At 38.8% G+C, this 13777-nt stretch overlaps 5 protein-coding genes and 1 non-coding gene across 8 annotated transcripts; 4 read left to right on the forward strand and 2 right to left on the reverse strand.

Annotated features, from left to right (window-relative positions):
- Positions 1–184: 184 nt before the first annotated feature.
- Positions 185–2343, forward strand: LOC17892036 (protein CWC15 homolog). The gene is made up of 7 exons (XM_023785847.1): positions 185–451; positions 858–964; positions 1077–1118; positions 1230–1317; positions 1601–1700; positions 1856–1956; positions 2068–2343. Exons 1-7 carry the CDS (start codon positions 321–323, stop codon positions 2189–2191), a joined length of 693 nt encoding a protein of 230 aa, XP_023641615.1. The 5' UTR covers positions 185–320; the 3' UTR covers positions 2192–2343.
- A 348-nt stretch (positions 2344–2691) lies between these two features.
- LOC17892596 (ABC transporter G family member 26) lies at positions 2692–5629 on the reverse strand. The gene is made up of 9 exons (XM_006300172.2): positions 5432–5629; positions 5062–5351; positions 4832–4987; positions 4506–4689; positions 4136–4417; positions 3765–4049; positions 3402–3686; positions 3221–3328; positions 2692–3095 (listed from the first exon to the last, which is right to left on the reverse strand). The coding sequence occupies exons 1-9, from the start codon at positions 5627–5629 to the stop codon at positions 2826–2828; spliced, it is 2058 nt and encodes a 685-aa protein (XP_006300234.1). The 3' UTR covers positions 2692–2825.
- Positions 5630–5961: 332 nt separating this feature from the next.
- Positions 5962–9387, reverse strand: LOC17892405 (GBF-interacting protein 1). Of its 3 annotated transcripts, none has more exons than XM_023786596.1 (9): positions 9146–9387; positions 8551–8594; positions 8313–8370; positions 8095–8221; positions 7727–8016; positions 7344–7593; positions 7070–7214; positions 6545–6949; positions 5962–6457 (listed from the first exon to the last, which is right to left on the reverse strand). In XM_023786596.1, the coding sequence occupies exons 1-9, from the start codon at positions 9321–9323 to the stop codon at positions 6236–6238; spliced, it is 1719 nt and encodes a 572-aa protein (XP_023642364.1). In that variant the 5' UTR covers positions 9324–9387; the 3' UTR covers positions 5962–6235. The 3 variants fall into 3 exon arrangements, with proteins under 3 accessions (XP_023642364.1, XP_023642363.1, XP_023642362.1); XM_023786595.1 differs by having other exon boundaries at positions 7344–7590; positions 8304–8370; XM_023786594.1 differs by having other exon boundaries at positions 8304–8370.
- A 222-nt stretch (positions 9388–9609) lies between these two features.
- On the forward strand, positions 9610–9690 carry TRNAL-AAG. Its single transcript has one exon. It is a non-coding gene; the product is annotated as a tRNA-Leu (tRNA).
- A 91-nt stretch (positions 9691–9781) lies between these two features.
- On the forward strand, positions 9782–12224 carry LOC17890857 (heterogeneous nuclear ribonucleoprotein 1). The gene is made up of 6 exons (XM_006297939.2): positions 9782–10027; positions 10184–10224; positions 10375–10538; positions 10745–10850; positions 10946–11115; positions 11350–12224. The coding sequence occupies exons 1-6, from the start codon at positions 9972–9974 to the stop codon at positions 11890–11892; spliced, it is 1080 nt and encodes a 359-aa protein (XP_006298001.1). The 5' UTR covers positions 9782–9971; the 3' UTR covers positions 11893–12224.
- Positions 12225–13168: 944 nt separating this feature from the next.
- On the forward strand, positions 13169–13748 carry LOC17891852. Its single transcript, XM_006299659.2, has one exon. It carries the CDS (start codon positions 13252–13254, stop codon positions 13588–13590), a length of 339 nt encoding a protein of 112 aa, XP_006299721.1. The 5' UTR covers positions 13169–13251; the 3' UTR covers positions 13591–13748.
- Positions 13749–13777: the final 29 nt, after the last annotated feature.

Consider the following 13777-nt stretch of genomic DNA (forward strand, 5'->3'; position numbering starts at 1 on the left):
GGATTTTATTCATCAACACACCGTAGATTAGTCTCATGAAAAAAGTTGGTGAAATTAAAATTAAAAGAAAGAAAAGTTAATTAAGGTCGATCAACAAAAAGGAAAAATATTACGGTACTTAAAGGTCGGTTAATACTTAATACAAGGATCGAAACTATAAATTGAAGGATCTGTCTCGACAAAAAAAAAATTGAAGGATATGTGTCTTATTTTTTGACTTCTTCTCTCTCTCGCAACGCGCCTGAGAGTCCTCTTCGTCCTTATCTATATCTTGGTTGATTCGCTCTCTGATCGGAAATTAGGGTTTTTGTTTTCTGAAGATGACGACCGCAGCACGACCTACCTGGGCTCCAGCTAAGGGAGGTAACGAGCAAGGTGGAGCTCGGATCTTTGGTCCGTCTCAGAAGTATTCGTCTCGTGATGTCGCCGCTCACACAACTTTAAAGCCAAGGTGAGATTTCGAAACTGGTTTCCCTCCCTGCATTCGATGCGGATTAGATTACTTGTGAATTCAATTGAATTTGAGCTTTGATTTGACGAGATTGTCCAGAAATCTAGGGTTTATTGCAATCGAGTGCTAGCTATTTGTCATATGGTGTTTTTAATACGGAGAATCAGGAAAAGGCTTATGTAATTTGTCTTTTGGATTGCTGAGATCGGTAGTATTGTGGTCCTGTTTGTTCTTGTTGTAGATTTTTGAGGATCAGTAGTTTTAAATTATGCTGCTTTGTAAGATATTTGATTCTTTCCAGGGGATTATATGTGCTTATTGTTTGTAACGTTTCTATATAAGCACATCTGTCTCCTTGTTTATGGGGTTTCATACTTACGTCTCCTATTTTTTTGCTGTTTGGCAGGAGGGAAGGGCAAAACACTCAAGAGGAACTCGAGAAGAAAAATCTTCGCGATGAGCTTGAAGACCGTGAGAGGAGACATTTCTCATCCAAAGACAAATCATACAGTGGTAAGATTAATGAATTTCAAGCCTTTTCATTATGATTTTCCTAAGCTTCTACCTTTTTTAAAAAACTGGATATGGGCTAATGTGGATTTTTGTAATGTCTTTTAACCCTTAGACGATAGAGATCGCAGAAGAGGAAGTCAGCTTTTACTGGAAGGTTAGAGAAACTCATTTGTTTATTCCTTTCACCATCTGTCATGATCTTTATTTGGGTCACATTAGATAGTTTAATGTCATATGTTTTCTAACCTGGATTCCCTATGTTTAGGCTCTAAAAGGGATCCTGAAGATCGGATTATTCCTCGCAGTGTAGATGCTGATGATTCTGATGTTGATATCAAAAGTGATGATGAAAGGTACTTATTTTTCATCTCTTCCGCTCTTGTCTTCCTCTTTGCAGTTCTTTATGCTGTGCTTTAAATTTGGCTAGTAATATTATCAAGGTTGGGGCTTTAGTTCCTAACCTTAAGTGTACCTCATTGCTTTTCATTTGGGCCATAGAGTTATGAAAATACAATTGATTCTGGGGAAATGTTAACTCCTTGCTTTCCATTATCTTTTCGAGTTTATTGTGACCCACGTGACTCCCAACATTCTAGTTCTTTCAAAATTATCTTTCAATCTGTTTGTCTTTGTTAGTGATGACGAAAGTGACGATGACGACGAGGACGACACTGAAGCTCTTATGGCGGAACTCGACCAGATAAAGAAAGAGAGAGTAGAAGAGAGGCTCAGGAAGGTAATGTTGCTATTGTCTCTGACGTTTCTGCTCAGATTACTATTAAAAATGGATAGGATAAGGTTTTCTTAAACATATTTAACATTAGGAAGGTTTGTCTTGTTACAATCAATGTTATATTTGTTGGTAACATATGTGTCATTCACATTTTCCAGGAAAAGCAGCAGCAGATGGAAGAGCTAAACGCCAAGGAAGAGGAACTTCTCAAAGGAAACCCACTGCTTAATACTCCAACTTCGTTTAGTGTGAAAAGGAGGTTAGCATCTTTTGAAATCTTTTTTCTTTATGAATCTTGGGATTACATTAATTGTTCGAGGCAGATTCTCAAAACAACTTATCTCAAAACAACTTATCTCTTTTTGTTCAGGTGGGATGATGATGTAGTCTTCAAAAACCAGGCACGTGGTGAAATGAAAGCACCTAAGCGCTTCATCAATGATACAATCAGGAGTGACTTCCACAGAAAATTCCTGCACAGATACATGAAGTGATTGTTGATTATAAAGTGTTATCGCTACTTGTCTGTATGATGATTACGATTTAAAGCTTTTATTCTGTCTGGGATTGTGAAGTTTCTATACTCAAAAACTACCAAATGTTTTATGGTTTATATCAAAAACTTATGCATTTGACTTTAGTGTTATATCTCGGATTCCTGCTAATCTCTTATTCAAAAAGGAAAGAAAAGTAACATCCACAGTGCACAAAAAGTTATAAATGTAGTATAACTTCTGCGGTTTATGTTTTGTGGAAAGAGCAAAACAAGCTTCAGTTAAGAGTTGATCAAGGTTTAGCCACTCTTTTCACTCCTGAATATTTGACTATGTGAACACATTAGATAATTTTAGACCATTTTAGATCTTTTCTACTCTGTTTCTAGTTTAGTTTTTGTTTCAAAATTTTGTTTATGATGAACTATTGCTTTTATTCTGTCTGGGGTGATGTTGTCTCTGTACTAAAACAACAATTGTTTTATATGGTTTATATTAAAAGCTTGTGCATTTGGCTTCACTGCTATATCCCAGATTCCTGCTTAGCTCTTACTCATCACAAAAACCACGAGACTTCAAAACTGGAAATAGCTGTATGAACTTGTTTTGTCATTTTCTTGTTTACATCTTGTTATCAAAGATGGCAAATGCTTATTTTCTTGCGAAGGCAGAAGTATGCACAGAGACGGTAGCCGAATGCCATGGCTAGCAGAACCCACAGCTCTTGCAAGCCACCATTCAAGTTGACTGTGTCAAAGGACGATGAGCTTTGCAGTGTCCTGCAGCCGCCTTTACTCCCGCATTCGAAAAGTTGGTCCGCTGAGTATTGAACTTTCAAAAGCAGCCTGAAGCCGTAGTGCATGAAGGACAAGTACTTCAACCACTGCATGAATTTGGGTATGTGCTGCATTTCGAATTCAAAAGAGCATCACTTTTTGTTTGGAATAACCAGTTAAATTTCTAACCAGCTTTGATATCATGATTCACTAAAAAGAGTAATCTATCACAAAGTTATATAAGTTGTGGTACCTGAACATAGTAACCTCCTGTTAGAAGAAACAACATTAGTACCAAAGAGGCGAACATACCAGCTCTCTTAATGCTCAATACTGAAGCTCCTAGGAACTCTCCTGCGCCCTGCAGTTACATTGGAAAAAAACATGTTTTTAAGTTCAAAAGAGAGACAAGTCATCAATATTTCGTTGCTTACTTGGCTAGTTATGGCTATCAGTAGTATTGTCAACACGGTGAAAAGGAAGCAGGGGATAGTCCTATTGAACCCAGCCATGAAGTAGACAATTATCATGAAGAATGTTGGGTATAAAACGTGTGCCACCATATCACATAGTGTACTGCATACGTAATACACACTAAGTCTGTACATGTCTGCTTTTCTTTCTTTCACCAGGTAGATCTTCTCGAAGGGGAACACGTATACCGCTCCAAAAAGCGATGAAGACGTCCAGAAGATGCAGATATAGAACATCAAACCAACCTGCAAGACAACCTTACCAGTTAGTTAGTAGGCTTATAACTTTGGTATAAATGAGAAAACTTAGCTAGTTTCATTTACTTGGTCTCTAAGGTGCGCCTCTGTGTCTGTCTTTGATTTCCACCAGAGAAGACCCAACACAACGGCCACACCAAGTGATTGAACTAGCCTTAGCTTATCAAAGTAATCTCTACGCCGCTCTCTGAATGTTCTTCTGGATATAATCAAGAACTGATCCCACCATGAAAGTGTCCAGTCCTTCTTCACTTGGATTGCTACTTGAAGATGCTCTGGGGCCTTTCTATTTCTATGGTTTTCTTCCTTCTCTTTTGGCTCCAAGTCTGTCTTGTACCTTTGTTGCAAGTACTGAAAAATCACAACACTAGAATTGAGTCCCATTGTAACTCCTATTACATTAGTATATATTCTGTGACTTGAATTGTGATCCTTACTTTCACTAGTAATTCCTCAGAATCAGGTTGTGCGGTTTTGGCAGCCAATAGTTCCTCTGGTAAACTAATGTCTGACACTTGTCCCGTTGCCAAGTCTAGCAAGAACTCTGCTGGGTTCATTGCAATTTCAGGTAAGATTCTTAATGATGAGAAATACTCCATAGATTCTCTGGCTTTGCCGTAAAAGGCAGGGTGGCCTTCTGAGATCAGTAAGAGCTTGTCGAACATGTGAAACATTCTGCTTGATGGTTGGTGAATTGTTGTAATGACCGTCCTCCCTGCCTGCAAAATAAATAAAAAAATGAATTCTTCTGTATCTTTCTTGTTTTTTGCTAGTAAATCAGTTTGCATGTAAAAGAAATGCTGATACCTTAGCTACTCCTTGCAGAATATGAAGGAGTTTGGTGGCAGAAGTGGAGTCAAGTCCAGAAGTTGGCTCGTCCAGAAGCAACAGAGAAGGATCTACCAGAATCTCGTATGCTATGCTCGCTCTTTTTCTTTCTCCACCTGATATTCCTTTGACAAAACCTCCTCCAACTCTTGTGCGGCGGCATCTTTAGTGTTTAGTAAATATTCAGTTTAGTGTTTACAAGAAATATGTTTGGACATCATCAAGCACAAAGTCTACGGAGATCTATCTCACCATTATTTGGATTATTCTATCTAATTCCAGTTGGACATATATAACAAGTGTACCTTTCAAGGCCGAGCTCTTTAATGATCATCTCTATTTTGGCGTATTTCTGGTCCTTGCTCATGCTACTTGGGAGTCTTAAAAACGCAGCGAACGCTAAGGTCTCTTCCACAGTAAGTTGTGGCAACAGAACATCATCTTGTGTCACGAAACCAATTCTGGAGAATAGTGAAATATGAGCGCATAAAGATATTCAGGTAGGAGAAGTATCCAACTCAGGGTTTTATCTAACCTCCTCTTAACTGATGGACTGTAAGGAATGTCATTATAGGTAAGCTTCCCCTTGACATTATCTGTCAATCTTCCTCCCATTATCTTCAAGAGAGTTGTTTTGCCACTCCCTGAAGGACCCATTAGCGCAAGGATTTCGCCAGGACCCGTGCTTCCCGTTATGCCTTTTAAAATGTGCTTGTACCCATCTTGATCCGGATTCGTATGTGTTACCACCTTTGACACCATTGTTTTCACCAGGTTTGTTGAGCTAGCATGGCTGTTTCTCACCTTATATTCAACATCTTCAAACTGCATATTAAGAAAAGAGGTGAAAACAATGAGATTTGTCTCGAAGAAGGAAATGGAAAGCAAGATAGAAAGAGTGAAACCTTGAGAAAGATGGGCAGAGGGGCATCTTCAAGAGGATAAGAGGAAACGAACTCTTCATCAATGTCAATCTCAGATGAGTATTGGTTTCTGAGGTAGGCTTGGGGCATGAACTCCATGTTGTGAACTATGCCATTGCTTCCTGTAATCTGCATGACATGATTCTCTTCAACTTCTTCTGCTGTTCTTCTGATTTCCATGGTTTTTCTTATTCTTGTATCACAAGAAAATTGATCTGAATGTAGGGTTGTGTTATATAACGGAAGAAGCGTGTGGATCAACTGTGTCAAACCTGAAACTTTCTTGCTTTTTGTGTTCTCTTTTTCTCTCTGTTTATCAGGGTGTTAGTTTGGTAGACCACATTCTTTCAATGTTTTTGTACAAATAAAATTGAGTTCCTTTGATTATGCATGTGTTGACTGACTTGCACAAGGAGAAAATGAAATCAAATCAAATCAATTTCGTTACCGATGAGGTAGGTAAAAATCTATAGACTTGGCTTTGCTTACTGAATATGACATTGGGCCACGCATGAGATTAAATTGCTCCACTTTCATATAAAACCGATCACTTGTCTATATTGTGAAAAATTACAGATCAACGAGATACTTTGGACGTTTTGGGGTTCTCACAAAAATACGAAAACAAAAGGCACCAGTTCTCTTGTCCCCTTGTCAAATTGCCCACACACTAATTCTTTCTTTGGGGATGATGTATCCTAAGTATGTACACAAAATCACTCAAAAATCCGGACTTGAAATCTCTTACCAATCTGAATATGCATCTTTCTAGTAACTCTCCTTGACCTAGTAGTTGTTCCCCACATTTGTTAGCGCAGCTTGAGGTTGCTGATTAGTTATGTGTGAGGGTCCTATCGGTTCAGTCCTCGCAGGTATAGTAGAAGGCGCCAGAATGGGCTGTGATGGTTGATATATTCCCGTAAACCCAGCCTGCATGGTCGGGAAAGGTAATGGTTGACCTTGAAGGGGTAAGTTGTACATGGGACTGGCCTGCAGATTGGCTAGACTCTGCTCAGCCAATATATACATTGAACCCTGTTAAAAAAGTATATCATAACATGCAATGAAGAAGGGAGGAGGCAGAGACAAACTAACCAGCGGTCCAGTTGTGTAAATGTTTTCCTTCTTTTCTTCCTTGTTGGTAGAGGCGACAGTGGCTACTGATGGAAAGTGGTTGAAGGCGTATGAATCATATGGGGATGGAAATGTGGTGGATGGATAGTTTCCAATGTTGCTTCCTGACTTGATGTGAGTTAGAGGGAGTTTAACCCCAGAAGGTGGTGAAGCATCTCCAAGCGGTAAGTAAGACTGTTGTTGGTACCCGTTTGGGCTCACAAACTGGTGAATGTATGGTTGCGGCATATAATAGGGTGGAAGATAGGGACCGTAAGGAAAAAAGTTTAGAGGGAACTGTTGCCTAAAAAGGTGCATTGCCTGTTGATAGGCTGCTAGGGAGTACTGATCAGGATAGGAGATAGGTTGAGCATCACAATTTGCTGTCTGCAATTATCAACAAAATATAAAAGACACTGATTAAGCTTGTGTGCAAATACTCAGGTAAACGGACATGACAAAAAAAAAAAAGTGCCAATGTATGGGGATTCTTGAATATAAACCAACCTGACGAGTGTCTGTGAGTGGTTTATCTCCATCCAAACCTTCTACAAGGTGAACAGTTTGATCTGACTGCAATGATAGCTCAGTCTCAGATGCTGAATTTGAAATCTCATGATCATTATCTTGAGAAATAGTTGATAAGTCTTTCCTGCAAACCAAATAATGGTATTGAAACACCCCAATTCGATGTCATATCAGAAAGTGACTCATCTGAGACATAAAACAATTCAGGAAAATACAACAAGCAACACGGTAAGATTTATTCATCAGTACCAACCTAGCTGACGCCCCATCGGCTGTTGTCCCCTGAGAAGACTCAATATTGGAGTCATCACACCCAATAGTACAGTTCTCAGATGATGCCTCTTTCACAAAATTGGAATCGAAACTCCCAAATGTTAGTCCATTTTCCAGCATTTTGGCAACCTGAAGGTGGATAGGTAATGTTACGTGCGGCCGTTCACCAACACCTGACGTGAGAAGCGATTGATCCTTGCCATTCTTGTCTGCAGCTTCACTTTTAACTACTGTTCCAAAATAAGGCCATAGGTCAAATCAAATAAGAGGTACTAACTGAAATCAGGAAGCAATTTGAATCATTCCCAACTTATCTAAAGAATACAGAATGCACATATGCTACATAGGTAAAGAGAAGTATACCTTGCTCTGATTGGCTGCTGCAATTAACAGAGACAATCATAGAAGATTGCTGTGAGATCTGAGAAGTTTCATCTACAGCATATTGAGTGTCGTTATCTACAACAGAATCTGATACAGCCACTGGCACAGTACTTGCTTTAGACTTATCCGGCTCAACAACATCCTCAGAAGAAGAAGTAGATTTGGAGAGAGGCTGAACCTTTGTGACTCCCTTGTTCACAGGGGAGATGGAAGCCTCTTTAATTTTATGGTTGCTGATTCCACTTGAAGGAATTATGGGGTTAGGGGACCTGCAAGAGAATACAATGCTTTAGGAAGCCCATAGACAAACAGGGTATTAAAGACATAGACAGGATATGTATGAATACTTTTTGGAAGAAGGGTTTGTGTCGTTTGTTGCATTGTTAGGAGCAGAGGAAACAGTTCCGGAACCTCTTATTATGTGATTAGCTCCACTCTGCTTTTTAAAAGCTGCATTTCTTCCATTGCTGGCATCTGCGAATCAACAAAGAGCTTAAATCAAGGAAGGAAGTATAATACAGAAGCTTAGAAGTAAAAGAACATAAACTACAATGACCTGTATAACCTGAAGCAAAGTTCCTCCGTCCAGTCCGGTTCCTTCCTTGTGTATTTGATACTAAATTCTGCAACAGGAATAAGAGAATCCAGATAATGTAAGCTACTAGAGGACGTGAATACACAGAAATATAAGGTTTGCTAGGTGAATTCACAAATCATGCTTCTAAAAAGAACTAAACAGAAGAACCAAGGCAAACACCTCAACAAAAAGAATGGATTCACAAATACAAAGAGGTGAAACATACCTCTTTCTTTCTCTCCCGTTTGCTTCTCACCTCATGAAATGTATCTGGAAAAATCATTAACATATGAGTACATGCCCGTTACCAACTAAAGTGCCACAAAAACCAATGTACGTCATTATGTTGATCTTGAAACAATATACAAAATCCAAAACCCAGATGCTCAAATCTCAATCTGAGCTAAGAAAAACAAATCCCCTTTCCACACGATTTCATCATCTTTAACTGGTAAAGATTTAAGCAGTGAATAAGATAGATATGCCAATTTCAAACGAGAGATTTCCTCCTAGTCATGAACCCAAATTCTGCATATTCCATTTCAGTAAAAAAAGATTCCTTATTTGACCATTCCCAGGCATATACTATACCAAATAGAAATCTCGCAGATTGAGAGACAGAACACATAATCTTCTAAAACAGAAAAAAAAAACAAAAAACACCAAAAAATCGACAAAAGGGCATTAAAGAGCTACATACAAAACAAAGATCAAACAAAACCCTAGAAGAAGCACTCTCTCAATCAAAAAACAAACAAACAAAAGAGAGCAGAGACAGTAAAAAAAAAAACAAATGCTGAAACATTGTAAGCAAAAACTACCCAAATAGAGGAGCTTCTGAGTGGTTTCATGTGGATCATTAAAACACTCCTTGAAGACAGAGAAGATCTCCTCGTCGGAATGTTGTTTTCCGGTAACCTCTCTGATGTTTTGAATGGTTTTGAGCAGATCGGCCGGGATCGAAACCCTAGAGCCGCCATCGCCGCTGCTGCTAGTCATGTTGGTATAGAGAGAGAGAGAGAAGCCGAAGGGAGAGGAGAGAGAAAGAGACGAGAGTGTATGGGAATGGGTCAGGCAGAGGGACTTGAAACATAAAGACTTGATATATAGTGTATTTGTTTCCGTATAAAACTACCGCTTAATGTCTCTCTCTCTCTCTCTCACCGTATTTTTATACGCTTACGTCACTAATTCCCAATTTCTTTTTTTCACTTCCCAATTTACTTCGAAAATCAATTTATAGTTTGAATTTAAGGATAAAGAAAAGAGAGAGACCGACATCAAAGTTGATATGGCCGAGTTGGTCTAAGGCGCCAGATTAAGGTTCTGGTCCGAAAGGGCGTGGGTTCAAATCCCACTGTCAACAATTCCTGTTTTCTTTTTTTCCTTTCTTTTTCTTATTTGATTAAGGAAAAATAGATAGATAATTATAGTACTTGTGTTCTTTTTTTTCTTTGACTTTTTGTGTCCGCGAGTCGATGTCCGAATATAAGAATACTTGTGTATGTATATATATAGACACGAACTAGGATATCTCAGATCTTGTCGATATATCATCAAAACCCTAGCGTTCTCGCTCGATCCTTGAGCTCGGTGTCGGAGGATTCTCAATCGAAGCATAATTTACTGACTGAATTAGGAATCGCAATGGGTTCCAGATCTCGGAGTGATAATTTCCAATCAGGCGATGGTGCCAGTCCAGGGTACGTTTACTTCATCCCTCTTGCATGTTTCAATCCTGATGTTGAACGAAACCAATTAGGAAAATCTCTCCTCATCTGTGCCTTTGGAAACTTCGTTTTTTTTTTTTTTGTATATTGATTGAAGCTTATGTTGTTGCTTGGAATTTTGTGTCACAGGAAAATATTCATCGGAGGATTGCACAAGGACACCACTAATAGTAAGTATCTTATACTTGTTTTGGTTTTATAAGTCGAGTTTCTAGGTTTCTTTTGTGGTAGGGATTGGTCTATGTCTTTGTTTCTTTATGTTGGATGTGTTAGGATGTTGATTAGCCTTACTCATGTAGTCATGTTGATGTTTACTGCAGCTGTGTTCAATAAGCACTTTGGGAAGTACGGGGAGATTACAGATTCTGTCATTATGCGAGATCGGCATACTGGGCAACCTAGGGGTTTCGGTTTCATCACCTTTGCTGACCCTTCTGTAGTTGATAAAGTCATTGAAGATAATCATGTCATTAATGGGAAACAGGTCTATTACACAACTTTTTTTTTTTTTTTTTCGTACACTTATGTTATACCATTGATGAATGTTATGGATTTGTTTTCATTTTTTCGTGGGAGTAAGAGTTTCCTGCAGGATCTAGTACCAAAGGATTAAAGAAATTGTTATTGATTTTTAGTAGTGTACCTCTGTTGGATCTTAATCACTACTTTTTCCTTGTATTGATGGAACAGGTTGAGATCAAAAGGACTATTCCGAAAGGTGCTGGTGGCAATCAGTCAAAGGATTTCAAAACTAAGAAGATTTTTGTTGGTGGTATACCCTCCACTGTCACAGAAGGTATACCTCCCTCTTGGCAGATCTTGCAGTTCTTACTTCTCATGAGAGAATGTTGGTTCCCTGTGCTTAACAAAGTTGTATGTTCTGTTGTTCAGATGATCTTAAGGATTTCTTTGCCAAGTATGGGAACGTGGCGGAGCACCAGATTATCCGAGACCATGAAACAAACAGGTCCAGAGGTTTTGGTTTTGTAATTTTTGACAGCGAAGAAGTCGTAGATGAATTATTGTCCAAAGGAAACATGATTGATATGGCAGACACTCAGGTAAGCTTGTACAAATGGTGCCTAGAATTGTGGTACATGAAGACATATTTAACTTGGTTTCAATTTGAATCTTTCTGCTTGTTCCTTTCATGATAAGTTATAACGTTAAACCTAGTCAGATTTCCACCCGTTAGCGTCCACCAAATGTAAGGAGGTTGTCACAGTAAGCTAGGAAGGCCCTGCTATAGTTTGCATCCTTAGCATAGCTAGGTTAATTAAGTTGCTTTGTTGTAGGTGGAGATCAAGAAAGCTGAACCAAAGAAATCTTCAAACCGTTCACCTCCTTCTTATGGTAGTCACCCTAGAGGTCGTTCTTTTAATGATAATTATGGCGGTTATGGTGGACCGTACGGAGGTTTTGATGGAGGGTATGGTCCTCCAGGTCCCATTAGGTCACATGGAGGCCCTACTAGTAGGTTTGCTGGGGGATATGGGTATGGTCGCGGTGGACCTGGTGGTGTAGGCCCTGAATTTGGAGGAGGGTATGGTGCTTATGGGGGTGGAAATTTAGGAGCTTACCGGAGTGAACCACCTCTTGGCTATTCTAGTCGTTTTGCACCCTATGGGAGTGGGTTTGGTGGTGAGGGATATGGCAGTGGAGGTTATAATGGTGGAGGATATGGTCGTGGGGGAGGGGAAGGCTATGGGGGATATGGTGGGGCGGGTTACGGTGGTGCATATGAATCTGGTGGCCCAGGTGGCAGTTATGAAGGAGCAGGTGGTCCATATGGGAGGGGTTATAGTAACAGTAGTCGATACCATCCGTATGCAAGATAGGTTCGAGGTAATACCAATCAGTAGACGCTATAGAAGCTTCTCTCACAGATTTCTCTAGATTGTTCCAATCACTCTAGGTGCATTCTAGAGGAAACTAGAGTTATCATGTAGCGCCAACATCAGGAAGGATTGCTAAGGACAGGAAGATCATCAAAAAGTTTTATTAGACATTTAGTTTGTGTTTGTCTAATTTAAGTGTTGTGTTATCTCTAAACTTAGATGGTGTTATGTAGACTTTTAGCATATTTGGGTTTGGAGCTTGTTTTGTCACTGCCATAAGAATGATTTAGAGTAAGCCTATTTATCATTTGGTAGTCTTGTTAGATGATTAACTCACTTGCTTAGCTTAGTTTGCACGATCATACGAATTAGCTTAAGCTGCTCTGCAAAAATGCGCATTCATATTATATAGCTCAAGTTAAATGCTTGATGTGGTGTCTCTGGAGATTTGTGTCCGTCCTGAGCAGAGGTATGAGGGCAGTCAGTTATTATGGATTAATTCTAACTAGTGCATGTGTACGTCGTAGGTCATAGCTACAAAATGGTGACATTTCGTAATTGTATGTATTTTAAAACGATTTAAATTTCACTTTAATGTTTTTTTGAAAATCATATATATATTAAGCATTGGTCATTTAATTTTTGTTTCCTTTAGTATTTGGGTAAGGGCCACATATATGTTTGGTTTTGAGTTTCGTTGTACTGATAATGTGGATTTTGTTATATATAAATGTATCATCAACATGATTGAGATTTTAGTTTAATCATTAAAAGTATATCACTCGCGTATAATAAAGTACAAAGGTGTTAAAGTGTGAAACTGTGAATGAAACAAAGTAAAGATGGCAAAAAATATCAAATTGGTTTTATAACGAGGAGTCGATTCCTCGACAATCAACAAGGATATGATTTTACAATACATTAGAAAGTTTTGACAAAATACTGAAAAGTTGATAACACACATCTTTAATCTCAATCTACTTTTGGTAAACAAAAGAGAAAAAAAAATTGATATAGTTTTTTTTTGTCACGTAGAGGTTTCCCCATCTTCTCAAGTCCGACCGAACTCATTTCTTTCTATTTTTGAAATGCAGAAACGATTTTTTCCAAAATCTCTAAGTAAATAACGATTTTGCTGCAAAGAAAACGACAATCTCGGACATTCAGAACCGTAAAGAAAGGACACAAACGAAAACTACTATTTTTAGGTAAATATATTTGTTTTACATTAACGTCTCTTTTCTAACTTAAAAAAAAAAAAAAAAAAAAAGTTCTCCAGTTTCACAATTCGGACTATTTTTAGAGTTTTCTCTATTCGTAAAAAGGTAGAGAAACAAAGAAGAAAGAGAAGAAGAAGAAATGGAAGGGAAAGAGGAAGATGCAAAGAGGAGGATGATGATGATGAAGATCAAGCTTAAGGGGGCAGAAGAGATCAGCCAAGAGGACATCAAAAGACAAGAAGCTTACAACATGTCTCCACGTGCACGTGGTGGTGTTGCTGGTGGAGGTGGTTCAATCGGTATGAGCAAGTCATCAAGCGTGAGGCAAAACTGTTTATGCGCACCAACGACACACCCTGGCTCCTTCAGGTGCCGTTACCACCGTCGCACCGCTGGACTTGGAATGTCACGTGGCATCTCCGTTCCGTCCAACCTTTCCATGTTGGGTGGAGACTCTAATTCTGCCTCTCCTAAGTGATCAGATCGATGATATTTTATGTGCTTTTTCCTTCTCATCGTATTTCAAAATTCCTCGTTTGTGTCTGTGTATATACCAAAAAACAAATATATGCATAAGTAGAGAAATCTCTGGTTATTCACTTTGCTGTTTGCACAAATGAAATAAAGTCAAGTGATCGTGATTTTTGTTTCCATGACGGAGAACC

The sequence above is a fragment of the Capsella rubella genome, unplaced genomic scaffold (assembly GCF_000375325.1).
Source record: "Capsella rubella cultivar Monte Gargano unplaced genomic scaffold, Caprub1_0 scaffold_3, whole genome shotgun sequence".
In the NCBI taxonomy this organism is placed as follows: Eukaryota; Viridiplantae; Streptophyta; class Magnoliopsida; order Brassicales; family Brassicaceae; genus Capsella; species Capsella rubella.

What these genes read in the sequence shown, in the direction of transcription:
- LOC17892036 (XM_023785847.1), top strand. Translation starts at nt 321, where the DNA reads ATGACGACCGCAGCACGACCTACCTGGGCTCCAGCTAAGGGAGGTAAC. An exon ending in AAGTCAGCTTTTACTGGAAG is followed by an intron (nt 1,119 to 1,229) that starts GTTAGAGAAACT and finishes CCCTATGTTTAG; the next exon opens with GCTCTAAAAGGGATCCTGAA. An exon ending in ATCAAAAGTGATGATGAAAG is followed by an intron (nt 1,318 to 1,600) that starts GTACTTATTTTT and finishes TGTCTTTGTTAG; the next exon opens with TGATGACGAAAGTGACGATG.
- LOC17892596 (XM_006300172.2), bottom strand. Translation starts at nt 5,629, where the DNA reads ATGGAAATCAGAAGAACAGCAGAAGAAGTTGAAGAGAATCATGTCATG. An exon ending in AGTCCATCAGTTAAGAGGAG is followed by an intron (nt 4,988 to 5,061) that starts GTTAGATAAAAC and finishes ACTATTCTCCAG; the next exon opens with AATTGGTTTCGTGACACAAG. An exon ending in CTGAGGAATTACTAGTGAAA is followed by an intron (nt 4,050 to 4,135) that starts GTAAGGATCACA and finishes GTGATTTTTCAG; the next exon opens with TACTTGCAACAAAGGTACAA.
- LOC17892405 (XM_023786594.1), bottom strand. Translation starts at nt 9,323, where the DNA reads ATGACTAGCAGCAGCGGCGATGGCGGCTCTAGGGTTTCGATCCCGGCC. An exon ending in AACGGGAGAGAAAGAAAGAG is followed by an intron (nt 8,371 to 8,550) that starts GTATGTTTCACC and finishes TTCCTGTTGCAG; the next exon opens with AATTTAGTATCAAATACACA. An exon ending in CACTCACAGACACTCGTCAG is followed by an intron (nt 6,950 to 7,069) that starts GTTGGTTTATAT and finishes TGATAATTGCAG; the next exon opens with ACAGCAAATTGTGATGCTCA.
- LOC17890857 (XM_006297939.2), top strand. Translation starts at nt 9,972, where the DNA reads ATGGGTTCCAGATCTCGGAGTGATAATTTCCAATCAGGCGATGGTGCC. An exon ending in GGCGATGGTGCCAGTCCAGG is followed by an intron (nt 10,028 to 10,183) that starts GTACGTTTACTT and finishes TTTGTGTCACAG; the next exon opens with GAAAATATTCATCGGAGGAT. An exon ending in GCACAAGGACACCACTAATA is followed by an intron (nt 10,225 to 10,374) that starts GTAAGTATCTTA and finishes TGTTTACTGCAG; the next exon opens with CTGTGTTCAATAAGCACTTT.
- LOC17891852 (XM_006299659.2), top strand. Translation starts at nt 13,252, where the DNA reads ATGGAAGGGAAAGAGGAAGATGCAAAGAGGAGGATGATGATGATGAAG.